General features: G+C 43.2%; 2 protein-coding genes across 2 annotated transcripts; one reads left to right on the top strand and one right to left on the bottom strand.

Moving 5' to 3' along the window:
• Positions 1-1320: 1320 nt before the first annotated feature.
• cd109 (CD109 molecule) lies at positions 1321-12812 on the top strand. The gene is made up of 32 exons (XM_044048268.1): positions 1321-1470; positions 1547-1698; positions 1779-1807; positions 1884-2120; positions 2209-2331; positions 2416-2455; positions 3618-3699; positions 3786-3891; positions 3977-4097; positions 4179-4288; positions 4380-4571; positions 4733-4837; positions 4920-4982; positions 5635-5805; positions 5899-6054; positions 7046-7115; positions 7225-7306; positions 7396-7513; positions 7639-7752; positions 7931-8149; positions 8230-8371; positions 8675-8851; positions 9135-9216; positions 9313-9544; positions 9637-9808; positions 10423-10613; positions 10704-10859; positions 10951-11016; positions 11380-11495; positions 11582-11738; positions 12071-12173; positions 12443-12812. Exons 1-32 carry the CDS (start codon positions 1391-1393, stop codon positions 12637-12639), a joined length of 4161 nt encoding a protein of 1386 aa, XP_043904203.1. The 5' UTR covers positions 1321-1390; the 3' UTR covers positions 12640-12812.
• Positions 12813-13715: 903 nt separating this feature from the next.
• On the bottom strand, positions 13716-19051 carry LOC122783479 (coiled-coil domain-containing protein 13-like). Its single transcript, XM_044048312.1, has 11 exons — positions 19043-19051; positions 16743-16924; positions 16326-16623; positions 16150-16230; positions 15283-15396; positions 15064-15168; positions 14872-14988; positions 14600-14776; positions 14280-14477; positions 14107-14199; positions 13716-13865 (listed from the first exon to the last, which is right to left on the bottom strand). Exons 2-11 carry the CDS (start codon positions 16919-16921, stop codon positions 13803-13805), a joined length of 1425 nt encoding a protein of 474 aa, XP_043904247.1. The 5' UTR covers positions 16922-16924; positions 19043-19051; the 3' UTR covers positions 13716-13802.
• Positions 19052-26945: the final 7894 nt, after the last annotated feature.

Genomic DNA, 26945 nt, shown 5'->3' on the forward strand with positions numbered 1-26945 from the left:
GCATCAGGAGAATCATTGACACAAATCAAGTGTGATTTAAAGCCATCGTCATAGCAACTTAAACCCTAAATGAGTTGACGTTCATCTCAGAGCGGGCACTGCAAAAAAACCAAAATGGAACTGTACATTTGAATATAAAGGCTACTTGAATTGTTTGATATATTATTATGAGGTGGATTTTTGAATACATTTAATGCACTGACTTTATTTTCAATTGCCTTTTAGGAAAGGATTTTTAATAAGTAAAAAAATAATTCTAAGTTGTTTTGCGCCAAATATCGAAAACTACAGGAATAGAGAAATTAACTTAACCCTTAGAACACAGAGCAGGGGCTATAAGAGATATAGATATAGTGTCTTATATCCTTTTTTTCAGCAAAACTTAGACAATCTGATGAAAAAAAGATATCATTTTCACCAACTATAGAAACATACCTGAGCAAAAAGTACTCAAAATGTTTAAAATGGGATTGAAATTAATGAAATTTGGAAATACTTCACAGTCCAGAATAAAAAACGGTCTAATTTTGTGACATATGCTCAATTATTGTACTTTATATCACAACTAAAAATGCGATACAATCATCACTTTGACTCAACAACACATAAGATGAAAAAGGACCCACTCTTTTTAAAGCCTGAATATGTGACCTGTAAACACACACTCCCAGGACGTCCATATAAGGACTTGTGTATTATTCCCCCGGTAAATTACCATGGGTCTCTTCCAGTTTAAATTTCAGTCTAAAAGTGATAAATTAACCTCGACTCTGCTGCCTTCTGCTGGTAGGTGAGTGTTGATGCAGGCTTTTATTTTGAAAGTAAAATTTTCCCTTCATTCAATGATTGTTTTGTGGATAAAACATGGCCCCATAATAACATGGGGCCAAATGGATTCATTTTTCCAGCTCAAGAGGGAGAGAGCTAAAAAAAAAAAAAAGCATGACAATATTTAATCTAGATTCAAATATAAGCCTGGATTTTCTTTACCCTGAATTATACTCCCAGGTGATTCTGTGTCACTTGTCACAAGTGTTGGATTCCTCCAGGCGTTTTAAACGTATTCTCTTTCCTCTCTGATGGATACACTTACGCCACAGCATCTCCGTGCCGCAGACGGGGACTATGAGTTGTCGTACTCTGAATAGACAGATGAGATGTTTCCCGCCTTAGGCAAAGGAATTGGTGAACATCCCCCTGCTTCAATTCTCCATTGTGCGTGCGTGTGACAAAGATTTGTATGTGTGGTAGTGTGCGTAACAGTGCGTGAGCGGACACAGGTGTGAGGACGGGGTGGAGTCCAGGTAAGTGAAGTAAATGAGGAAAGCGCCGTCCCCCCCGTCAGTCTGGTGTCCGAGGTGAAAGTTGTGAGGAAGCGGGAAATGGAAACATGGATCGGACCTGGAGTCTGGTTGTGTGTTTGGGCTTTGGGTTTCTTTCTGTGCCTGTTTCGTCTCAGGATGCGGCCGGGTGAGTCTTTCTGACACTTAAATTCATATTTGACAACGAGACTCTGTTTGACTGATCCATTGCACCTCTCTATCAGGACGTTGTTCCTTATCTCAGGTCCAGAATCGGTGCGCGCTGGGACGCCTACTTCACTCGCTGTCACTGTCTTATCAGACCTTCCCAGTCGGGTGACGGCTGAACTCACACATGGCGACACCAGCGTAGCCCAGACAGAGGACTCTCAAGGAGGTGACACAGCATTGATAAACATACATACTCTGTTTTTGAACATTTTGAATAGGTAAAAACATCATTCTTCTTTTTTAAAGGTATGACCAAGGTCCTCACACTCCCTGCTGTGAGTATATTTTTTATCTTTTATCTCTTGTGTAGATTTCTATGCCTAACAATCCAAAACTTAAAACCTGCTCCAGGTTTCGGGCTCTTCTGTAACCCATAATTCCCTCTTAAACTTGACGGTGAGAGGCTACGTGGGGGGCAGTGCCGTTTTCACCAACACCACCGCCGTCAGATTCCACCACAGGAACGTCTTCACCTTCGTGCAGACGGACAGAACCCACTACCAACCGGGCGACACCGTCAGAGTCCGGATCGTCTCCGTCCAGCTCGATAACCGTCCATACAAAGGCAGAGTGGAGATCACTGTGCAGGTGCATTACTCTCCTGTGTGTGTGTGTGTGTGTGTGAGGGGCTGAATAGGTGTTTTAACCCGGCATTGTGTCACATTGTCACACGCAGGATCACGGTGGGAACGTTGTCAACAATTGGGAGTCAGCGGGGAATCGGGGGATTGTGTTGCGGGATTTCAGTTTGTCCCACGCAGCTCCTCTTGGACTGTGGACGATCTCGACGACGATCAACGTACGGCTACATTTGTTTTTCTTCTGCCAACATTTACTGTATATGTCAGTTTAACTGACAACTGACTTTTTATCTTTACAACAGGGCGTGACCGATGAGAAAAACTTCGTTGTGGAGCATCACGGTAACAGAGCGGCCACTTTTACTGTCACGTTGCATCGATGTTTGAAGCGTGGGGTCACATTTTGTTCCATGGGATAATACTGAGGGCGAAGCCACAGTGGTGCAGTGTAAACATGTGTTACACTGCACTACAAAAGCTTTATCTGTGGCATCAAATCATCGTGTCATAGAAACTGCCCTCAATAGGTCGTCCCTCTGCGTCTCAGAACGGACACAAAAAGTACTTGGACTGCGTGACATGTGAGACACGTGTGTCTATATGTTAAAGAGCGACCCTTAGGGTTTAAAACAGGTACTGCAGTCCTAGTTCAAAGCATTGTAGATAAATAAACACTTTATTTTGAAATTCTATTAATGACGTATCACGTGTTACAACCCGGCTCGTTTTTGGAAGAGCAGTAACATGTGATTGGAATCAGAAATAAGGTGGAATACGACAACTGGACCGGGCTTAGGGTAAAGTCAGGAGTTTAATTAAAGTGAGTGTGCACTTGCACAAGGAAATAGAACAAATAACAAATACACAAACTCATAAGCTTACAAAAATACAACAGACAAAAACAAACATGCGGCTCTTCTGCAACTAGACACAATGGCATGCAACCAACAGTGCAGCAAACTGATCACTGGCACACAAGCTATTTATACTGCAGCTGGGGTTGATTGAAGAGTCTTGATTGGTAGACTTGGTGGAATCACAGCCACACCAATCACAGACACCAGTGAACAGGAAGTAGACTGAATCACACAGCTGGATTTGCATGCCTGGTAGAATCACTCATGGAAACAATACAATGAATATACACTAAACGGCACTAACACATGAGTGAATAGTGGGATATATACATTTCCTTAACCATGGAAACAAAGGAGCTTATGAGCTGCGTTTGTACAGTATATCTGTCCCACCACGTTCATCTGGTTTTATTTAGACATAATCAAACCTGTCATGAGCAGAGGTTGAAGGTGAAAGTGTGGCTGCTCTGAGCACCAACAGAGAACGACAAAGTAACAATAACTGGCTGTTAAAACAGTGTAAACATCAATCATATGACGACTAACTGGTCACCTGGTCGTTGTTAATCATTGGTGACATATTATGGTCATTTTATGACTTAATGTAACACATTCTATGAATTACTGCCACTCGCCGACTCTTGCAGATCATCCTCAGTTTGAAGTGATCGTGAAGACACAGTCGCGGGTCCTCGTTGGAGACGACATGTCGGGATCGGTCAGAGCACTGTGGGTCAAATTAGATTTACACCAATAATGAATAGATCTACAAACTTAACCCATGTGTTGAAGAAGATATATTTTTTATTTCTTAGTTACCCCAGTGGACAACCTGTGCGGGGAACATTAACCGTCTCAGTCGCTCTGGCGCCAGATATGGACGACGCAGCCGCTGCAGACAAACTCACACAAAGCAAAGACGTCAGTGTTTATTGCTCATTCATTTAGAATTACAATTCCAGTATCTATATAATGCCATCAATGACCTTTGACCTTTGCTGTTCAGATCTATGGGTCCACACAGTTTTTCTTCAGCAAAGATCAACTTGAATCTCTTCACCCTTCATCGGGACTTCACAGCGACTGCCGTGTGCACGTCGTTACCTCTGTTACCAGCAACTTTACAGGTGAGATCACTTCTGAACGGCACTAATGTGTTCATTATAGTCTCTAAAATCACTGCGTTACATTGTGTTTTGTCACATCAGGACTTGCGTTGAACAGAACAGTCGAGGTCCACCTCACGCAGAACATGTACCAGCTCGCGTTCCACGGTTTTCCGCCTTCACTCAGGCCGTCTTTGCACTTCTCTACAAAAGTGAGTGAATTATCATCCGTCTTTTTTGTGGCGGGTAGTTTCCAGCGGTTGCTTCCAGGAGCTAAGAGCTGCATACACCTGTGCTTCACAGCTCAGGGTCTCCAGATACGACCAGAAGCCTCTGAGCTCACAGGATCGGATGTACCTGGCCGTGGTCGAAGTCACTCAGATAAAATCTACGACGAACGCGGAGCCGGCGACGCTGACGTTCTCAGTGCCCGAGGATGGGGACGTCCACGTTGAGATTCAGTTACAGGATCATGTGGAGATGCTTTTTATTCTGGTGAGTACTTTTTTAGTACGAGTGCTCCGGGAAATGTGGTGTTCAGGGATTTCACTGTGAGTAACCTGAGTAGTTTCAGCCAAGTGAACTTCCCGAGGTTTATTTTTCTAACTGTCAGAGATAAAAAAAAAAATAATATTCGTTTTTTTCTTCATATTCAGGCCAGATTCCAATCAAGCGAGGAGACGCTGAGGGTCCATAACAAGGACATTTCTCCTAGTAGCTCATATATTCAGATAATCCCAATCACAACATTACCTGCACAGGTAACTCTAAATGTGTTTGTTGTAGATGTGTGTGAATCTATGCAAATATTAGTTTTTTTAACATAATCTGTTGAATTCTCAGGTTGGATTACCTTTGCAAATCGTTGTGGAGAGCACGTTTGAACCAGATGCCCTTCACTTTGTGGTATGTTCTGTTAAACAATGCACGTGAATAAGTTTTGGTGTTCCTGGGGTTTTTAGAAAGAGAAATAAAAAGAGAAATGAAAAGATGAATGGTTCATAAACTCAAACGGTCAGTTGGTAACACTTGGTAAATGAATGAAGTTCCTTCAAACTTAATTCAGAAAGTTATAAAAAGTGAAGTTGTTTGTTTGTGTTTCCGCACTTGCCAATATGACCAGCAGAGGCCGCCAGAGGCTCGTTGCGTGAAGTGAACGGGGTGAGGTCTGCCATCTCGGATTGCCTCGTTTAAAACTGTCGCGGTAGAACTTTCTTTAACTTTATTTGAAATGAACTCAATGCATTCGTCTGTTTCTGACTCTGAACTTCTACAGTATGTCTTATTGTTCTTCATATTTGAATCACGCGAACAGTAAATGATGAACACGTATGCACCGGCACTCACTGTGGACTGTTATCTGTTAGAAATAAAATATCAAGGCAAAGGTGTTGGGTATAATGTATACTTTCATATTTTTATATTTTCATTTTATTGCTTTTTATTTTGTTCTGTTGAATTTCAGGGTCTAGTCTGGTCTAATCTAACATAATCTAGTCTAGTCTAAACCATTTATTTCTGTTCTGGTTTGTGCTTCTCTTTTCTGTTGTATTTGCAGGTGAGCGCGAAAGGTCAGGTGCTGAGGGCCGGAACGTTCAATTCCCTCTCTTTTTCTCTGACTCCGACACTGTCCTGGTCCCCCGAGGCCTGCGTCACCGTGTACTGCATCCTCTCCAGCGGGGAGGTCACCAGTGACACAGTACACGTACCCATCGAACAACACAACCACGTACTTTGATTTGATTTGATTCGTTTCATTTGTCGTGTACATTTTATAGAAAATGACATATGTAATGTAAATATCACAATTCCCCACACACAGATATCGGTCATGTGGAGCACCCAGCAGGCCCAGCCGTTCGATCAGGTGACGCTCAGTCTAACTGCTCTTGAACCTGAATCCCAGGTTGGAATCGTGGTCATGGGGATGCACGATGATAAACCTCCGGAGGTCGACCTCGCCTTAAAAGAGAAGCAGGTACTCTAAAGCAACTCGTTCCTGGGCAGCTCGTTCCTGGGTCACTCCACAGGAACTTTACAGAACTTCAACTGTGAAAAGAAACAAACAGAATCTCTGAAACGTTGTTCAGTTACTGCCAGATTTGCCTCGGTTAATCCCAAAGCAGCGCCTTAATCTGTTGTGAATGTACTTTTCAGACGTACTCTGTGAGTGCGAAGTGTGTGTGTGACCACTAAACCTGTTGGTCTGGATGTAACGTATCCGTGTGCTTTGTTAGGGGACGACTTTGTTAGCGCTAATAGCTGGTAACACTAGTGTGTTTGGTCTGCGGCCTGAGGACTATAGAGGGTTACCGTGTTGAGGAAACAAAGCCTTGTCACTGCAGGCTGTCTCACCGTGACCTTTTTCTTGTCTCAGAAGCTCTAAAATGTATCTAACACAACATTTAAAGAACCAAAGTGTCCTCTGGCAGCTGAGACTGGTTTTCTCTAGGATGCATCATGTCAGAGTGCTTTTGTTATTATGAATCCCTGTAGGGAAATGTCTTTTCTGCATTGAACCCTCTACTAGAAACCTTCCTAGAATTCAGGAAATTGTACGACTCGTTCATTTGTGTTGTATCTATACTTTCTACAGTATTTTATTGTTGTATTGCGTGTTTTGTTGTTTGTTCTATTAGGTCACACATGTTTACATTTTATTTGTGTTATTTATCTCTGATGTACAGCACTTTGTTTCAGCTGTTGTTATTTTTTTAAAGTGCTTTATAAATAAAGTTGGATTGGATTGGAAGTTCCCTCTCCACTTGGCCATGGGCTGCCCAGTTGAAGTACTTTTATTCAGGCACACAGATACAAACCTCGTGTAAGGGAGTCATTGGTGCACAAATGCACCCCTCAGTCAGGTCTGATAGTATTGCTTCACTGCAGCATAGTATTCAGTGGTTCTATTGTTGAGCAGCTACCACAGCAAGTCCATTATCCTTGTTTTTGTGTCATTTACACCACAGAGTTGTTGTATTTGGATGCTGACCAGGACCAAACTTTATAAGCAGGAGCAGTCAGATGTTCCCGAAAATGGTAAGATTACAGAAAATACAGTGGATCTTTGCTGTTTTATTTATTTATTATTATTTTATTTGATAATATAAATACTTTCTTTCTTCTCTCTCTGGTGTGGTTTCAAAAGGTGATGTTCTAATGGTGGAGAAGTACTGGAGCCACTGGATGGATACCACGGAGTCCTTGCTGTGGATAGACACGGATCTAAGGTGAGTGCAGAATGCTGGAGGTACTCAGTGTGTTTAGTTATTTAGGTAAACAGAAAACATGCAAATCGATTCTGTGTCATTTCTATCAGTGATGAAACGTGGACAAGTGGGAAAATCACAGTGCCAGATGTTGTCACTGCTCTGGGAGCTGTGGCACTGGTCATGTCAGACAGCCTGGGTTTGGGCTTCACTCCTGTGCCACTTCAGGTAAATGAGCCCTTCTCGTCTTTGTTGAAATGTGTTAAAAAGGTGGTTAATATTTTCTAGTTTTGCTCTTTTCTGCCACTCAAACAAGTCACTCACTAAACACTCCCGTGTCCTTTTACTCGCAGCTGACTGTGTCCAAAGGGTGCTCCATGTCCTTGCATGTCCCATCGTACCTCATAAGGGGAGAGGAGATTGTGCTGGAGGTCAACATCATCAACCACTTGGAGCGCGAACTGGAAGTATGGAGAACTCAATTTGTGGCATATTCTAAGATCGTCTAGATCGTAATTATTCCACCCCAGTACAACTCCAAGAAAGTGTTATGTTTGGAAAGTGTCTCAGCCGCTGTCAGAAGCTGTTGCAAATGTTTTCAGAGAGTCTTTTGCTTGGTTTCCTTTTACATCTCTCTCTCTGCAGGTCATCGTGTTTATTGCTCCGAGTAAAGAGTTCGAGTTTGTTTTGGGAGCGAGCGGGGACGTTTCTGTCGTAAACGCCCAAATCCTCACGTTAAAGAGTCACGACTCGGCCTCGGCGCTCTTCCCCATAAGGCCTGTAGCTCTGGGCGATGCTGAGATATCCGTGGACGCCGTTTGTGCGCAGACTACGGACAACCTCGTGTGGAGCGTGTCAGTGAAGGTACGGAAGGATACAAGATAGAAAGAAAACGCTATATTATATGATGGCGTGTGGCAGTTAAAACTCCTTTTTTCTTGAAGCCTGAGGGAGTGGAACAGTTGTCCTCGGAGACTATATTCCTGGAGCTGCCACCAGATAAGCAAGAAAAATCCAACTCTGTCTCCTTCCACTTTCCAGCAGATGTGGTTCCGGGCAGCCAGCGTGCATATGTGGCACTGGTTGGTACGTCTAAAACATTCATCTACTCGTGTTGTGCCAGCTGCAGCTCCATCTGATGTTTACTTTCCTCAGTTGAGCGTGGCTTAATACGTTGTGATGTTGCCGCACATTAAAGAAACTTAATGTTTATGGTGGTGCAGATTCAGAACAGCCGTCAGGCCGTGCTGGCTCAGCTCCATTAAGGTTGAGAGATGTTTGCCATTTCGTCACGCTACAGAGGCAAGCGTCAGGATTAGAGCCAAACTTGATGGAGTTTATTTTTTCCTTCTCTGCTGTATGTGGATGTTTTTCCTCCCCGTCATGCAGGCGATATCTTGGGCCTGTCCCTCAGTCACCTGGACTCACTGGTGCAGCTGCCTCTCGGTTGTGGGGAGCAGAACATGATCCGCTTTGCTCCCAGTGTTTTTGTTCTCCAGTATCTGGATAAGCCCGGTCTGGATGATGAGGAGATCAGGAAAATGGCTCTGGGTTATATGATGGAAGGTAAGCAGAAACCTTCTTGTGCCTCGGCCAATCGCATTCTATCACCTGTACAGATATGTGGTAAATAAAAGGACTATTTTAACTGCTTTACTCGTGTAAAAGGAAGACAGTACAAAGTCACTTAGATAACAGAAAAAACAATGAACACATCAGAAGAAGCGTGTTAATTAGTCGATCAATCACTCTTCTTGTCACCTTTCAAACGTAGGAAGGAAAAGTAAAGTAAAAAAGTATTAAGTTAAGGTTTTTTCACGTTGTGATATGTCATCTTGTCTGCTGTCAGGTTATCAGAGACAGCTGTCCTTCCAACGAGACGACGGTTCATTCAGTGCATTTGGAGCCAGCGACTCCTCTGGCAGCACGTGGTGAGTTCCCGCTTTTACTTAAAATGATGCAAAATAAAGGTCGTAGATCTTTGTGAAGCTCATGCTGCTTCTCTTCTCTCTGTCTTTGCCTTGAAGGCTGACGGCGTTCGTGCTGCGCTGCTTCATCCAAGCTCGATCATACATGACGATAGACAACAGTGTCCTCACCAGAGCCATGATGTGGCTCCTGGGACAACAGGGGCCACAGGGAGAGTTCACCGAGGTGGGCAGCTTGATCCACACGGAGACTCAGGGAGCACTGGACCGTGGTTCAGTGGCGCTCACTGCGTATGTACTGATAGCGCTGCTGGAGGACGACACCTATGTGGTATGTGAGTAGAGAAAGTGACGTGTGAGGTGTACGAGGACAGGACAGGAAGACACTCGTGATCTTTTCTCATCTGTTTCCTCTTAAAAAAGAACGTGTACCCGGGCAACGTGTCCATGGCTCAAACGTACCTGGAGGGCAAAGTGTCCAGCGGGGTGGTCGGTAACTACAGCCTGTGTTTGGTGGCGTACGCTTTAGCTCTGGCCAACAGTCCTGCGACTGACGCGGCCCTGTCTGCGCTCATGGGAAGAGCAGATTATGCAGGTAATTTCACGGCGGCCTTTCTCTAATTTCTTATGCTGGGGAAGGTGTTTTTATGCCACTTGAGATGTGCAAGACCCGTTATTTTTTCATTTCATAAAAAGGATTTGTCAATTTTGTAGCAGTGGGGCTTCACAATATTCTCTTCTAACATAGACCCGGAAAGTGAGTAATCTATCTAATCTGACAGAAAATCCTGTACCGTCTGGATTGTTGAAATAAAAATAATACAATTTTAAGTAAATGTTGTCTCTAAATGTCTCCAGTTGAGGGTGGTGCAGTATGAAGGAGTCATCTAAGTAGAGACAAATGAGCTAGGTCACGATATTGGGAGAAAATTATCAAATAAAATGAAGAAAGATCAATAATAATTCACCTTTTATCTAAATAAAAATAGAAAGAAAAGCACGTAATACATAAGCAGTATATATATATATACACATATATACACACACATATATACATACATATATATATTACAAAAGACAAAAAAATGCCTAGAAATTTTATAAATTCACAGATTTTTGATATTATTCAGCATAATAATAATAATAATAATAATAAATATGTTAATAAATAATAATAATATAATAAATTCGTTTTCTTCCCCCTCAAAGATGGAGTTATGATGTGGGCGTCCTCTGCCGGCCTGACTTCACGTGACGGGCAGCCGTACGCGCTGCAGATCGAGATGGTTTCCTACGTGCTGCTGACTCTGTACAAGCGCGGTAACTTAGTGGACGGCTTTGTGCTCCTGAAGTGGCTGAGTAAGCAGAGGAATCACCTGGGAGGCTACGGGTCAACACAGGTGCGTCCAACACACACACACACACACAGACTCTGTCATACGGTATAAAATAGATAGATAGTGACTGTTGTTGTCATTTTCCTTCCTCAGGACACAGTGGTTGCTCTCCAAGCTCTGTCTTACTACGCAGCATTCAGCGGCGCCAGCGCCATCAACCTCCAGCTGGAAGTGTCGGCTCCAGAATCCTCCTTCGCCTCCGTGTTCTCCATCAACTACACCAACTACAGGACGTATCAAAGCCTCGAGGTGATGACAAACCTTTGTGGAGCTCCACACATAATCCATCCATAATGTCGCTTCTATGCATCCAACTCTTTTCATGTCGTCTTTTTTCAAGCTCATCGATTACAGCGGGGGTCTTCTCAACATACACATGGAAGGCAGAGGATTTGCTCTGTTTCAGGTGAGGTCAACATGTTTGTGCGTTTCCACAGCGCTGCAGGCCAATGCGCCATGGTAACAGACACAGAGCAGTTATCATCTGCAGATACTATTACTGAGAAGTACGACTGTAGTGAAATGTAAATCTGTTTTTGCTGCGTTTGCTCGTGTAACCTGATCCCTCTGCTACATCACCTGTCCGTAATGTAACACTCTAGATGAAGAAGGAAATAAAAATAGAAATTCAATGGTGTTTTTTTTTAAATTTCCCCTCACAAACAAATACTGGTTTTGTCACCCCGAGGCAAACCTGCAACAGCTACGGTCTTAACTGAACGGTGCAATGCATGAACTAAAAAAAAGAACATTCTTTGAATCTGTGCAGATGAACATGTTTTACAACGTGAACCTGAATCACACCTCGGACGAGGAGGCGTTCTCGCTGCATGTCGGCGTTTCTGAAGAAGACCACGATCACATTCTACTACGTATATGCATGAGGTACGGGACGCGTTGTTTTATTTCAACTCATGCCGAGTGCTGCGAGGGCTCCGGCATTCATGTTTCCCTGCATTTGTGTCCTCCAGATTAAAGGACAGACAGGTGATATCTCACACAGGTATGGCCATACTGGACGTGGGCATACTCAGTGGTTTCAGGCTTCCCCCCACAGCTGCTGCCCCAACGGATCTCATCAGGAGGGTGGAGATACATCCTGAGAAGATTAGCCTGTACCTGGATTCAGTAAGTCATGCTGTTGGTTATGTGAGATGTTTGCAAAAAAAATGGAAGCAAAGGGAAACAAGATCAGACCTTCACGGGTGGAGTCAAAGAACAATTCATTTGTTTTTTTTCACAGAGGCCTTTGTAATTTGCCATTCTCAGTCTCACCTGGTCTATACTGAGTTGTTAGGTTTGTGCAAGTTGAACAGATTGCCTACGTTTGTTACAACCAGGCCTGGGTGAAAAACCTGATCTCAACGTCCTGTGCAGGACCAATCAGCTCCCAGGATCCACCTCGATTCACTCACACATGCACTTTCCCGTCACCTTTTTCTTCCTTTTTGTTTTTGCAGGTTACCAAGTCCGAGGTTTGCCTCACACTTCCTTTCATACGAAACTACAAAGTAGCCCGCGTGCAGGACGCCGCAGTGCACCTCTATGACTATTATGAGCCTCGTGAGTAACAGTTTCATACTTTTTCTGTGTTCGTGTCATTTTCACTTGCATGAAAAACCTCACGTACACACAGGCATAATTCTGTATATTAATCAATACGAAGAGGACGAAACGGGCGTGAACAGCACGTGTGTTAAGCAGTTTATGTCATATTTTGCATTCAGAAACCTAGATATACAGTATAGTATATGGTAAAGTGAATACTAAGGCATGTAAACACACTGTGTGATTCTGTGATGACTGCTTGATTCTTTTCTCCCCTCTCGCAGAGAGAGAAGCATGGAGAACGTACACCTCGGAGTTTCTTCACAACATGGACGTGTGCTCTTTCTGTGGTCCGAACTGTGACCGCTGCAGACCCGGAGTCCCCATTTCGGTCTCGCACCCCCTCACGTCGCGCTCGGGGAACAGTGCCACCTGCAGCCTGAGTTGCTTATTGTTTGCGGTCACTTTTTTTCTAAATTGAAATCTGAATACACAGATTTCTATTCTTCTTACTCTTTCTTGACAAATGATTGTAACATTTAGACCTATACACCTATACAATTCAGTTATAACATGTATATATATATATATATATTTTTTTTAATTGGATTATTAAAAACAACATATATATAAAACCCAGAGAATTAAACGGTGTCTGTTATTTGGATGTCATGACTGACCCGCAGATTATGTGCACACACAAATCATGACCGCTGCATATTATGAAATACATTGTTTGCAATACTAGATTTAGAGAAGAAGAAAATTAATTTCACTTCACCTTTATTTATCCAGACGTTTTTCACAAGGGTGACCTGGCCAAGAAAGGCAGCAGCACACGTCATAATTAATAAAAAACAGGGACATAACAGTTACAAAGCAAACATTGAAATATAAAAGTGCGAGTATAAAGTTGTGGTTGCAGTAATAAAATAAGAACAAAGGCACTGATCAATGGATTCCAGTAGGAAAACTAAATAAAAAAATAAAAAATAACTTTAGTTTAGTTTGGAGGGTATTTATTTCTAAACAGAGGGGGCAGAGAAACTGAACACTTTTTGTTCTCTGAAGATTTGATGAAATACAAATATTATTCAGATGTCGGCCTGCTGTGCACAGGTCAGAGGTCAGAGAACATACTGTTTTGGTCATTACTCAGAAGTCCACAGGGGAGTTTTTATATAACTTTTGAGATTTTGGGGATTCCATTGTTTGCAATACTAGATTTAGAGAAGCCAGTAAAAAAATACAGAATTAAATAGGAGCGTTGTCTCAATATTATTATATTCAAAGTAAAAAAACACGCCTATGTAAGATTACTGAAAATGAGTCATGTTCTCTGTGTTCAGCACAATTTTTACTTTTTGTTTTTAAGGGATTATTGATCAGTATTGTCTATATATAAATAAATACTGTCTATGTAAATGTTAAGATGTTGATGTTTTTATTTTCTTCTGCATAGTGTCAGCTTTGTAATTGGAGCACAGACATGTGAAATCACAGTATTAATGTAGGACGGACACAAAGGGAAGCACGTTTACGTCGTTTAACGGCGTCTTTATGTTTAAACATGAACAGAGAAAAAAGTGTCATCAAAAGTGTGTCAAAGAAGTTGTAATTTCCCATCATTGTTCACTTCCATCTCTAGTCGGGTTGTGTGTGGAGGAACATCATGTCTTCTTCTTCACTCGATGATGAGGAGGGATTCTTCACCCGAGATCATAAGCCATGAAAAGGAAAGACAATTAATTGAATTGGATTGGAAAACTGTCAAGGAGGTCTTTAAATTCCTCTTTTTTTCATTATTCTCTGTTTAAATGAAATGAAAAACAATAACATATCAGATCAACCATGTTAGAAAAATCCCTAAATGATTCAGCACTCATTGTAAAACCAAATGTTAAGACTGTTTACAGATTAACCACTCACTAACTAGAACTGCTTATACCTCTCCAGCTGCTTCTCCAGGATCAGTGACCTGCAGCTCTGAGGAGAAACTGGAGCTGTTGTTTGTCTCTCCCATTCCCTCTTCCTGTAAAAGCTGTAAACAAGAAGTGTTTCCATCCATGTTAAAGGAAACAAGAAAAATGCACAACACAATCATACATCTATATTTTTTACATGGCTGATGGCGAGCTGTCGAATCTCCTCCCTCAGCTCTTTATTCTGCGTCTCCTTCTCAGCCGCCGTCTGCATCAGCTTCTGGATCAGAGTGTTGTTCTCTGCGGCCTCTTTGATCAGCTGCTGTCTCTCCGTGTCCTGATCACTGTGCTGCTGGCTGAACTGTTTCAGCACCTCCTGCATCTGGGTCTGTTGCTTCTGTGAGAGGAAACGTTGGGTTACTCTCTGATAACTATGGGAAACGCCCTCATCTGGTCATCTGGTGTGACAGCATATAGTAGATAACTACAAGTAAATGATGGATTTTTGGCTGAATTTACCAGCAGAGAGTCGACAAGCTCGTCGTCGTGTTTGTTCTTGTCCAGCAAGGTGGAGATCTGGACCTTGAGGATTTTGATTTCGTCATTCAGAGATTTATTCCTGGCTTTCGAGGCCTCCAGCTTCTTCTTCAGATCCTCGTGGTTTTTCTGCAGGGCTGCATGGTCCGCTTGGATCCTCTGTACAGTTGTGGAAGAAGAGCGAGGACGTCATATGTTTAAAAAAAAATCAATGAATTCATTCGTTCGATCCCATTCACGAAACATAAACTCACCTCCAGCACCTCCTTCTTCTTTTCCTCCATGGTGCGGATGTGGATGAGGTTCCTGTCCTCAACACAGGACTGTTTCCTCTTTCCAGAGTGGTTCAGTTGCTGCTCAAGGTCCCGCACCTAACGCAAATGATGATGTTAAAAGTCTGCCATGTGCACGTTATACATATAATTCTATTCTATTCTATAGCTTACCCTCGTCTGCAGAGCCAGTATCTGTTGTGAGCGACCTCTGAAGCTTGTTGGGCTGTTGAGTAACTGCTGCATGTTGACACCCTCTCCAACCTCACTGATCAAAACCTGCAACAGCACCAACAGGTTTTCTTCCTTATCTGAGAAGTCACTTATTATTATTATTATTACTACAATTATATAAATGCATTTAATTTTTTGGTAGTAAAACAAGAGCTCTACCTTCTGAGCTACTTTCAGTTCCTGTTTGACCGATTGAAGCTGGTTGCGATATTCAGTCACTTTGAGCTGGGCGGCGGCTAATTTTTCCTGCAGGGATTTCACTAGTGGGTTTTCCTGCTTCAGAGAATAAAAAAAAGGTTAGGTTAGGAGAAGTAACTACAGATTTCATGCAAAAATTTCATTATGTCCTCATAATGACAATAAAAACTTCTTGAATCTTGAATCTACAGATGTTCTGTCGCTTTATGTAATCCCAGACACACTCGATGATGTTGGGATTAGGGCTCTGTGTGGGCCATACCATCCCTTCCAGGACACCTCCCTGATACTATAACATGATGGATAAGTGTCTACTTTTATGATTTCAATGGCAGTGACATCTGAGACACCTAGGCCCTTGTTCGGACCGGGTCACAAACCCAAGGCAACAGCGGTAGCCACTTCACCACCATGCGACCCCTGTAAAACTCAGTTCTCCTGAATAGTCAGCTTGTACTTAATCAGAACTTAAGCCTTTACCGGGCAAAGAACTATATTTGGTAACTTCCGGGAGACACCCAATACTGCGTTAGCATCAAATTTGACCAATCATTGGAGGCCTGCGACACTCAGAACTTCAAGTGCAGTTCCATACGACGCAGTCTTCTCCTGCATCTATAGAAAGCTCTCAAAAAACTAATGATGGAAAGTTGATGAAATCAATCAATCAGGCGTGTTGGAGCAGGAAAACATGTAAAACATGCAGGACAGTGGCCCCCCCGAGGACCAGGATCGGGAAACACCAAAGTTCTAAAAAGGTTCCTTTCACTTTATTGGGTTCATGGACCATTTTGGTCGGTTTGCAACTGCAACCGTTTCATGAATTACCTCACAGTCTTCAGATAATTCCTTCTCCTTCTGTGACTTTGCATGTTTCTCAGGTGGACAGTGCACCAAAGCAGACTGCAGCTACAGAAAGAAGACATGAAGACAAGAATGACAGGTGTTGACATTGATTATCATGTCTTTTTTTTTTGCTATGACCCGATGCCAACGACTGTTACCTCTTTCTCAAGCCCTTTGATTCTGTTGCCGCTCTGCTTTGACTTCATCTTCTCCTGCTCGACCTCAGCCGTGAGCTCTCTGACCTTCTTGGACAGTTCGACGATCTTGGCGGCCGCCACGTCCCCAGACAAGCTCGGCTGGCCCAACACTGCCAAGCTCTCCCGTTCGACCTCTTTTTGATTCTTCAGGTTTTTAATTTTGGAATCCTTCTCGCTCACGAGCTGGAGGAGCCGCTCGTTTTCGCCCTGCAGGCGTCTCAGCTGGTCTTGCAAATTCTCAATTTCATGCTGTCGTGATCTGTATAGCCAGGAGAAGCCAAGATTATTCCAAGTCACACAAAAATGTCCCCCATTGCTTGCATTCCTTGTTTAACTAGTTAAATATCAAATAAATAAATAAGGTTAATTCAGACCCACTTGTCATTTCCAGGCTGGATTTCTGCCTGAAAGCCTTGCTGCAATAGATTCAAATCCTCTCCACCAGCATCAGGCTTATTTGGAGCTTTCTTCTTTATCCATCCCAGTTTTCTTTTCTCCTGCTGCTGCTGCAGAGCTTGGAACTGAAGCCTCAGGTCATTCAGCTCGTCGGGATCCATGATCTACGACGTAAGTAGTGAATAAAAATGACAAGAGAAGATCAATGTTGTGTCTACGGATTGGGAATGTGGCTGTATCGTGAATAAGCCGTGATTTTTTGGACAATAAACAAGTTTTATTTGATCATTTTATCGTGTTTTTTCCCCCCAATATGTTTTAAATTTATCGGTTACTCCCGTAAAAGCAACATCGAAACCAGATGACAGAGTGGCCTCGGCGAAACGTAGTGATGTGTAATCCCAAAAGACTGAGAAGCGCTTTGCTGGTGACGTACCAGCAGTGAACGGGTTTCATTGGTTGCTGTTGTTGAAAATGTGTGAATGAAAGGCTTCTGCTGTCTTTGCACAAATGAAAGGATCACGTCGGCGGCGACGTCAGCAATGATGGTGACGGATCAAAGTCATCAAAGGCAGTTACAGACCAGGACGAACGAAAGAGTCCACCGTGAACCATGGCCTCAACTTAACAGGAAGTCGGCTTCTTGCTTTAAAGTTTGCTTTTTCACCCACGTACGCCAATTTGTCGTAGATGCATTAAAAGGTTTTGAAAACTGAAAGGTTTCCTCAGATTCAAAAGTGAGGTCAGGGAACTGCTGCACTCCCCGGCCTCCAAGGTCAATGAGTGAGTGGATTGTGACTTGCTGTAAAAGATGCTGTAACAAACTCCACCTCGCGCTTTCGCCACATCACGTAATACCAGAGGAATGTGGACTGACCTGCAGACATGTGCATCCACATAAATCATCGTATTTCTAAGATGTCATCCTGCTGTGTCCAGGCCACTTCACAGGATGTTCACGACGTTACAAGGTAACAATAATAATGATGAAAATACCGAGTACCATGATGATACTATGATTTTTACTGGCTACTGCTGTATAAATAAAATCATTTTAGTGTGACCGTGTTAGTGATGAATCCCCAGGGAAGGATACACAGTACAAATACATAAAGTTGGAGGTAAATCAAACTGGCCGACATGATGACCTTTTTGAAAAATGCTGAGGTTTTGTGTTTTTAATGGCAAGTAATGTACTGTATGTGTTTATGTGTTAGAGTACTGTGCACGTTTGACTCAGTAGAATGAAGTAAACGGTTACACCATGTGAGAAAAGCCCCTAAATCATGTGTCCTTGCCTAAATCTCTTTAAATCAGTGCAGTTCAGCGAGAAGGCTCCAGAATTACAGCAGCAGTGGTCACTTGTGACACTTGATGACGTTAAATATTAACGTGTAACACAAATTTCCCATGTATTATGAATATTCAGCGTGTTTGCTTGCCCCGTTGTGACACATTAACTTGTTCAAGCGTGTTTTTCTTGACTCTGCACACGAGTAATTACCACTTTCCTGTTATTCCTGTCAATTTTCTATGACTTCGAATAAATGTAAAAGAAAGAGCTGCACTACTCGCGTCGAACACTAGGTGGCAGGATTGGTATCATAATAGTGCCAGTCCAAGTCTGAGGCGAAATTTCAAGGTCACACAATCTGATGACAAATACGTCCTATCATTTTGTTTCCTGTTGCTCACGAATGAAATAAATGTTTGTGGGATCTCGAGCACTTTGTGTAAGAATAAAAGATACAATGTGTCGTCTGTAGGTTGTGTGAATGTGTGAATGTGTGTGAGACAACGTGACTCACATCAAAGGTCATGACAAACAGCCCACACTGAGCTGGGTCATGTTGTGGGTCAGGCTACACTAACAGCTCTGGCCATGATGTCATGCATTTACTATGATCTTATTGTCAGAGGGCAGACGACGGTGTCATGTATAATGGATGTAACTGACACGGAGCTTAGGTTAATAAAGTATTAAGACATAAATGGGTTGTGGACAGTCTTGTTTAAAGTACCTAAAAAGACATTTACTGTACTTAAGTTTTAGAAGTAAGAGTATTATTAAAAGTGTCTGCTAGTCTATTATGTGTCCTCCAGCTCTACATAAATACAGACCATAATACCAACTGATTTTATTTGGTAGTAACGAGTAACAATGATAGTTATAAATAGTCAAGTACAGATATGTGAATTTTGTACTTAGGTACAGTAACAAAGTACATTACAACAGTGGGTGTGGAAACTTGGGGTCTCACCACAGAAATAAATAAGAATACTAATAATAAACTACTGCAAATAGTGAAATCATATTGTAACAAACAATAACAAAAACAGGCTGCTGCAGAAACATGGTGCTGCAAGATGGCAACGTCCATAAATGACATATACAGTAAACAGCTTATTCTATGATCTTTAATTTAAAGGCGTTTGTATACTGCGTCGTCTCTTGGATTGCTTCTAAAACGTTACACAATGCACCTTTAAATCAGTCCCATGACGTTTATTCACATTCACAACACGGCTGGCGACCCTCCAGTCACAGAGGGGGATGAAGTTTGGGTAAACAAAGAGACGGGGATGATTATTTATGACTTTCATCTCCTGATGGGAGCCTTTAGAAAAACATGTTGTATTGCCGTTGGCCAGAAGGGCTGCTGCGTGTTTTGGTCAAAAAAAAAAAACAACAAAAAAAACAAGTGAAACAAAATCACATTGACAGCAGGTTCGGCCTAAAAGAGACGGCGTTGCATGACTGAGATAAAATGTGTCTCTGGTTGAATATGTTTCATCAATCGTGCTCATCAAAAAAAAAACAGGAAAGTCAGATGTGGGCTGATTATAATCAAGTGCAGCATATATTATGTTGATGTTGTTTACTCAGCAATAAAAACAGCGATTTATTCCAATTCTATAATGATACGTTGCATGATAAACAGTTTACATTCGGTAACCACAGTTACTCAGTGTCGCACTGATGTGGTACGGAAGTGCTTCTGCTTCTGATGCTTCGTTTCTTTTTTTCTTCTTCTTCCAAATACAGAGATTGCTAAATTGCTCCGTGTGGCCTCGCTGCCGATGACATCAGTAGGGAAAGAATCACCATCAGAAACCCGCGACGGCATCGTATGGAAACCGACTGAGGTCGGTGTCATGGCAAGTCGGGCGGCGGCGGCGGCGGCAGCAGCAACAACAAAGACCGGATTGTAGGGGAAAACTCCAGCTCCTGAACGGTTCCCTATGTCTGCGACGAGGACAGGAGGAGTATGATGCTTTTGTTTAGCGAGTCATGCTCCGTTCACCGGGGCTAGTCATGGAAAATCCCTTTGAGCTTCTATCCCACCCACAATGAATGTGTATTTACTCAACCTCCAGGTGACCCTGGTGGACCATCCCAGACAGACAAATCAAATCCAGAGGAGGTGGTGGTGCGACTTCACATGAACAAAGCCGCCGTTCGGTCATTCTGTTGGAGGGATGCTGATGTTATCACTACGGGACGGTCCCTCTCAGGTGAAGATGCGGGTTCTCTCACATCCCTACCATCTCAACGATACGTCACATAATGTCTGTCTGTTTCCACACAAACCCTGATGTGGACAAATCTGCACACCCCTCCAACACTTTCCAGTCCAAAAAAAGACAGTCACCATACAAAAGGAAGTCATATGTGGTGTCCAACTCAATGAAGGACTCAAGGACATCCAAAAAGAGGGCAAACTCCTGAAACCACCGCTACTAAAATGGAATGTGAGAACGTCTTTCCTTCCCCTTGTCTGTCCTCCCCCCGTCCGGTCTGGTTGACCACATCACATAGATCAGAAAATAAAGGCAATCACAGATGGTAGACTTCACCCCATTCACACAACAAGCCTTTTTTATTCTAATAAGAATAAAAACAATCACTACAGGCGGAGTATCATCTCTCTTCGACACCACGAGGCATGCAAGTCAACCACACACGTCCTATAGTGGACATACTGGACAGGACAGGACAGGTAGAAATGAAGTGGACCTGTGTTTAAGTATGGACGAAACAGCGGAAATGTGAATTGGCTCTCTGCAGAAACAGAGTGACCTGGCCCTAACATGGCTGGGTCTGATTATACCCTCCCGGAAATGGGGAGATTTAAGTCGCATAATTTGTCCCAGGCAAAATACTGGAAATGAAATGTAGAATTATGTAAGAGGTGGAAGACATGGTTTTAATTACCTATAATCTGGGTTAAAAACGGGGATATTAACAATTCTTTCCAATCAGCGAAAAATGATTTGCGATTTCCATCTCTGTCTGCAGTTCAAGGGAACCGTGGACCTTTTTTTGTTGCTTTCTTCCACTCCTCATTTCTCCTCCACACAGATTCCACAGGAACTTCCATGGCCAGCAACTCTGTTTCCTTACGTGTGAGCGAATGGCCTTTCCAGCCCCTGACGTCCCGGCACAACAGAGTGAAGCTGTTTTCATTGTGGTGAGAGGGCAGCGATACCAGCTCTCGGAGTGTGATTGATTCATTCCGTCTGGCTCTGGGGACAATCCTGTGTCTCATCGCCCCTGTGCTCCATTTCTCCCTCGTACACTCACACCTGGCAACTCCTGTGAGTCAGGCGGGGGTTCTGTTGCGTATGTGTGTGTGTGTGTGTGTGTGTTAAGAATGAATGAATGAATGAGTCAATGTTGAGGACAGACGAAACATAATCAGTCTTGCATGCACACAAAGGGAGCAACCTCTGACTCCTCATGTCGGTATGACTTCTTTACTTCGGTGCCTGAACTCATTTTCCACTCATTTTTCAACATGGGGTCAGTTTTGCTTCTCGAGCTTCGGCTGTCACACATTTCCTCAAACTCACCAGTCAGTTAGAGTTTAATCACAAACAGGTGGAACCGTGCTCTTATATGCGAGTGTGTTTTTACTGTACACACACACACACACACACACATGCGCGTTAAAAAAGGGAAGAGATTGTTTATGTGTGCGGAAGCCAGCAGCCTTTCCGAAATGCGTAGACATTTCTGACTGACACAGGATTATTATGTGTCTCGACCACAAGAGCGAGCGCGAGCCCCCGCCGTCGGATTGGGGCCCCCGAGTCGTCGACGCTGAGCTAAGCATGTATGACGTGAGGGTTCATGCAGTAGCAGGGATCAAGGGACTGATGAATGGAGGCAGCGGAGCAAATAAACACTCGCGCTCTGTTATTCAGCCGACGTACGGCTCGGCGATAATGACTAAATGTGGCCGCAGCGTCGATGGACGGCGTGTACCTCACCCGCTATCGACTTCTGTTTCTCATTGGTGGGAGTTTCATTAATTATGTCTTATCAAACAATGCATGAGTGTTATAAATCACTGAGCCGATACTGTGCAGCTCAAAGTTCAAGCAGAAGCAAAACACGGCTCACCACATTGCACTTGGACATGAATGGGAGGCAGATGTTCCTCAAGCACAGGGCCGCAAGTAAACGATTCTTTGCATAGTCGATTCATTTTCTCGATGAATCGTTTGGTCCATAAAATGTCGATCAGTGTTTGTCATAATGCATCGCATTAATGATGATTCAGGATGAACTCTTTCACACATGGATGTCAACAAATCATCCACAGCACCGAAACTGTTTTACTGCCCCATGACTCTGAAAGATCAGGACTCATCATCACTTTCACATGTGGAAACAACATCGTCTGAGGAGGCACGAGGGACACAAGAGACCCCTTTTATATCATCTTATTTTAGCTCGAGCTTAAACACAGACACGGACTGAAAATGGAACGCTTTCATTACAAACCGCGGCGCGGAGATGGAAATAAATTGGCTGATTTCTTTCTTTTTGTTTTTACCATATTTTAAAAAAGGTATGAGTTCATTCTGTCAGACAGAAAGAAAGAGAATGCTAAGTCACATGACCAATGTGCGAGTCCAATAAACATTGCATCTATTTTAAAATCACTGGTCATTTCGTTGGACAAACCATTGGAAAACATCCTCACAGTCCAGTGCCGGTCGCTGCATTAGTTGGATTCTCTCTTTGTCTCTCAGCTCCGCCTGTTCCCATCTGCCCTGCGATTTCCACGGAGCTGATGTTGTTGTCTAAATATTTCCTGTCACAGTTTAAGGAGTTTTGCAGGAAGGCAGATGGTATAAGACTCAGAAGCACAAGATTTCCATTTTGGAACTGCATGGGGCCCCAAGCCCACTTTAGGCCCACTACAATGTGGAGTGACAGACAGAGTTATGGGCAGGCACTGCAGGCACCATGATGAAATGTTGCCACTCCATTGCCTTTAATGAGCATGGATGAGTTTGTGTGTGTACATGTTATTTGGTCTACACTCTGGAGTGGCACTCACACACAGATGTGATGTGTTGTCAGCAGATCATAAATCTAAACCGGAAAATAACAAAAAACAAAAAACAAACTTGCAGCCTTGGAACCCTGTATGTTTCTTTAAAGGTATTTACCGTAGCTTCAGTTCAAGTTGTTCACAGGAACTTGCAAACCAGGACTATTGCCTAGAATCAGTCAGAGATTGATACTTTAAATAGATTATGTGATGTGGACTGCAGAGCACATCCTGTCCTTTTTTAATGGAGCTGGTCATTTGTTTAATACTTGACTGCTAAATACACAACGTCTGTATACAGTAGCTCAAGTAGCATCACATGTGCTAATACAAAGAGTCATACGGTCGGGCGTTTACTGGTTTTATCAGTGTATGATGCTGCTTTGTGGAAGTCTTTTCTTTAGGTCTTAGACAGTGTATATATACACTGTATGAATGAATGAATGAATGAATGAACAGCCATTCCACCCATATGGAGGCTGCTGAGCTGACACATCAAACACCTCAGGGGGGAACACGCCCAATATGTTCCCCATTTTCTGCACTTAACTGTAAAACTCCATCAATCCCGTGCCGTTTGGAGACAAGTGGCACACAGACAGGACAGGAACGTCTGTCCGGTGGACATACGTGAGGCTGGAGGGGAAACTACAGTACTGGAAAACTGAAAAAGATAATAGAAATAACAGAGGTGTGAGCGACGTCATCTTAAAAGGGATAGTTAATGTGGTTTTTCTTTTTTGAAGTGGAGCTGTATGAGGCACTGACACATTCTCACTGTCACCAGAGAACCAGCATGAGACATACAATCTCACCGACAACACAGCTATGAGCCAGTTAACTTAAGACTCACCCAATAAAATCTGTGCCTGCTTACGTCTACAATAACATCTTAAAACTTGGCTGCTTTTACTCAGCGTGAGACGGAATCTTCTCACTGGAAACTGAAGTTTGTGTCACCATTGTCTATTGAGAAAATCAGCGTTTTTTTCATCAGGGGTTGATGATAAAATGTGTAGTTACCTGAGAGACATTAAATTACCAGATGAGGTAGTACTTGTATTTTCAAAATACTAAAGGGGGTGCAAGTGCAAGTGGTGGAGTATGGGGTTTCAAATACCAACCAAGTTATTTTGAGGAAAAAAAAGAACCCTTCAGTCATAAGGTAGGAGCTGCAGTCACTTTTTGGCAAGTGCAAAAGAGCATTTTATGTTTTATGTACTGGCCCCTTTAAAGCATATTCAAACTGTTAAAAAAGGACTGGAGGTAAGGTATAATCTGCCAAATATTACCACCATGAATGAAACCAAGTGGTTTTGAGGCAGAAACAACCTTTAGGTCACAAGATATGAGCTGCAGTCACTTTTTGGCAAGTGGGTATGTACATTTCATGAGTCGTACTGGTCCTTTGAAGGTATTCTAAAGGGTAAAAAAGGACTGGTTGAGGTATAATCTGCCAAATATTACCATCATGATTGAAACTAATGGCAAGAGACAAGTTACAGACAATTTAATGGCAAGAAACTAATGGCAAGATTGCCGTTAGTTTCCAACCAAAGTGTAACCTCTCTTTCCCCTTCTATGGCCACACATGTGACAGACACAACTACCAGCCGTGTTGCTCTTGTTTCCGGCTGACTCTTGAGCTGACTTGCTATCATGTCACACACTGTCAAGCTGCAGCAGTGTACTCTGGAATTTTCCTTCACTAACAGCTCGTTTGAAACATCTGAAGTCCACATGAGGCTCTCCGGTCATCTGCTGCCGTGGATCTTCTCCAGAGTAGTTCTCCTGTCTGTGTACCTGGAAACAGAAACAGTCCCATGCACACATACAACCGATTCACTGCACTCTGGACATAAATATACATAACACAAGAGCACCTTGAAAGGATGTTTCACTTGGAATAGGTGTGATGGAAATCATGACAGTCCAGTGCTTGGGCACAAGTTATCCATGACGGCGTTAGAAGTGTGGCAAATTACCGTAAGTGATGATTTGTTAGGTGATGGATGGTGAACTTGGCTCTTCACGTAAATGATTTTTTCAGACAAAAAGGTTGGCAGTTGCAGCTTCTGATGTAATGTCTTACTTTGTATGAAGAAGCTTTACTTGATTACTGAAAACCCAAAACATTTAAATACATGGGGATAGTGTAACATTTAGCATAAAGATGGGAAACAGCTGGGTAAAATAAAAAAACATGTTTATTAGATCCCTGTAAGTTATATTACAACCTTTACAACGGGGACCGCTGTTGGTCCATCAGTTCATCCACTGCATATATATCCAGTGTGACCTCGACCTGAGAGTGGCAGTTCCCTCCTTCCAACTTGTCTGTAACTTGTCTCTTGCCAGGGTTAAACTTGCCAAGGGTGTATTTCCCCAGATGTCTCCGTATTGTATGTATCACATCACTGTTGAAGGCTCACTTCACCTCCGATTTCTCGTGTCAAGCTGATCGGGTGTGACAAGCAGACAGCGTAAACGTGGGTCGCAAGTCTAATGTCAGGAAAGTGTTACAGAAAGAGAACATGCATCCTGCGCTAACCCGCTCGGATAGTTCAACCTTACAAAAAAAAAGGGAGGGGGTGGGTCCTTTTCTTTACTGTGTTGTATCATTGTAAGAACCATCCTACTTGTTTCCTGAAAATTTAGTGCCATACATAAGGCAGACACATTTACTGGATGGAAACAAATGGAGTCAAGGCACCCTGAACCTCCCAAACTGCTGAGGCAGGGAACAAGGGTTGACACGTAATAGCTCTGACCTAAATAGATTTTACAGCCGCTCCTTCCCCCTGCTGGGAGAGCCAACATATGCAAAGAACATCAAGTGGCAAGGTGAGCTGCAGCAGCAGACATTATCTCTGCAGACTCGGGCTTGAAATGTGGTTGGGTTACGCTCGATGCCATGCGAGCCACAGATCGAGGAGAACCGATACACGTTGTGAGTCGGCCACACTAAGTCGTACATAAATTTGCCTAGACGCGTTGTATTCCAGTGTGCCCAAACCTTAAACCCTGCCCTATTTTAATCCAAGTAACCTGCAGCCATTTCTTAGAGAGTCAGAGACGGAACATTTAAAGCGCAGTGACGGCAGGAACCGAAAGAAATGAAGGGTCCACCTGGGGATGTGTGGGAGAAAAATGTGAGGCTGGAGAATTTGAAGAGACTGAAGATTAATTGAGCATCAGGCGTCATGGGGCCTCCATGTCTATTGAGTGTCGTAGGGAGCCTTCATGTTTGCGAGACTTCCCCTCATGTATGATGGAAGTCCGGACCCCCAATCTCCGGGGGGTTGGGGGGGGATGGGCATCCATCTGTATCAGAAACCACCATCTCCCTGTCTCAGGCCTCTTTCCAGGAGACGCTGTGGAGCCTCCATGGTGAAGACCAGAAGCTGCTGAGATTAAGTCATGGAAAATGTGGGCCCCCAAAAGCTAGTAATTGCTTAATTGGATAGCCTTGCACCCCTCAGTTCCTCCAGTCGTTATTTTCCTATGCAGTTTCACATATTGATGAGAACATAAACCAGAAAGCTCTATCTGAGAGGTGTGTATACATACACATGCCTGCACGTGCACAGTCGTAGTGATTGTTGGAGCTGAACTATCGCCTGTCTGTGATTTGTGGTTGTCTGATTTAGAGCCTTTTTTCCCCCCACAGCCCATTGGGTTTGCTGGTCATGGAGGATACAGCTCGGAGGGGAGTGGATGTTACCGTGCTTATGTGATGGGGTGGTTTGTGTTTTTGCTGCTTGTCCACCCACTGACAAGCAGCGCAAGTGAAAGCGGGAGTTCCTAATGGAGCAAAGAGTCTGGCGCGCTTGAAGTT

This window comes from Solea senegalensis, linkage group LG16 (genome assembly GCF_019176455.1).
Source record: "Solea senegalensis isolate Sse05_10M linkage group LG16, IFAPA_SoseM_1, whole genome shotgun sequence".
NCBI classification, from domain to species: domain Eukaryota; kingdom Metazoa; phylum Chordata; class Actinopteri; order Pleuronectiformes; family Soleidae; genus Solea; species Solea senegalensis.

Excerpts from the sequence above, each read along its gene's own strand:
- cd109 (XM_044048268.1), top strand. The coding sequence starts at position 1,391 with ATGGATCGGACCTGGAGTCTGGTTGTGTGTTTGGGCTTTGGGTTTCTT. Across the intron at positions 1,808-1,883 it reads AGGTCCTCACACTCCCTGCT|GTTTCGGGCTCTTCTGTAAC; the intron begins GTGAGTATATTT and ends AACCTGCTCCAG. Across the intron at positions 9,545-9,636 it reads TGGAGGACGACACCTATGTG|AACGTGTACCCGGGCAACGT; the intron begins GTATGTGAGTAG and ends CTCTTAAAAAAG.
- LOC122783479 (XM_044048312.1), bottom strand. The coding sequence starts at position 16,921 with ATGGATCCCGACGAGCTGAATGACCTGAGGCTTCAGTTCCAAGCTCTG. Across the intron at positions 16,231-16,325 it reads TCAAAGGGCTTGAGAAAGAG|CTGCAGTCTGCTTTGGTGCA; the intron begins GTAACAGTCGTT and ends TTCTTTCTGTAG. Across the intron at positions 15,397-16,149 it reads AATTATCTGAAGACTGTGAG|GAAAACCCACTAGTGAAATC; the intron begins GTAATTCATGAA and ends TCTCTGAAGCAG.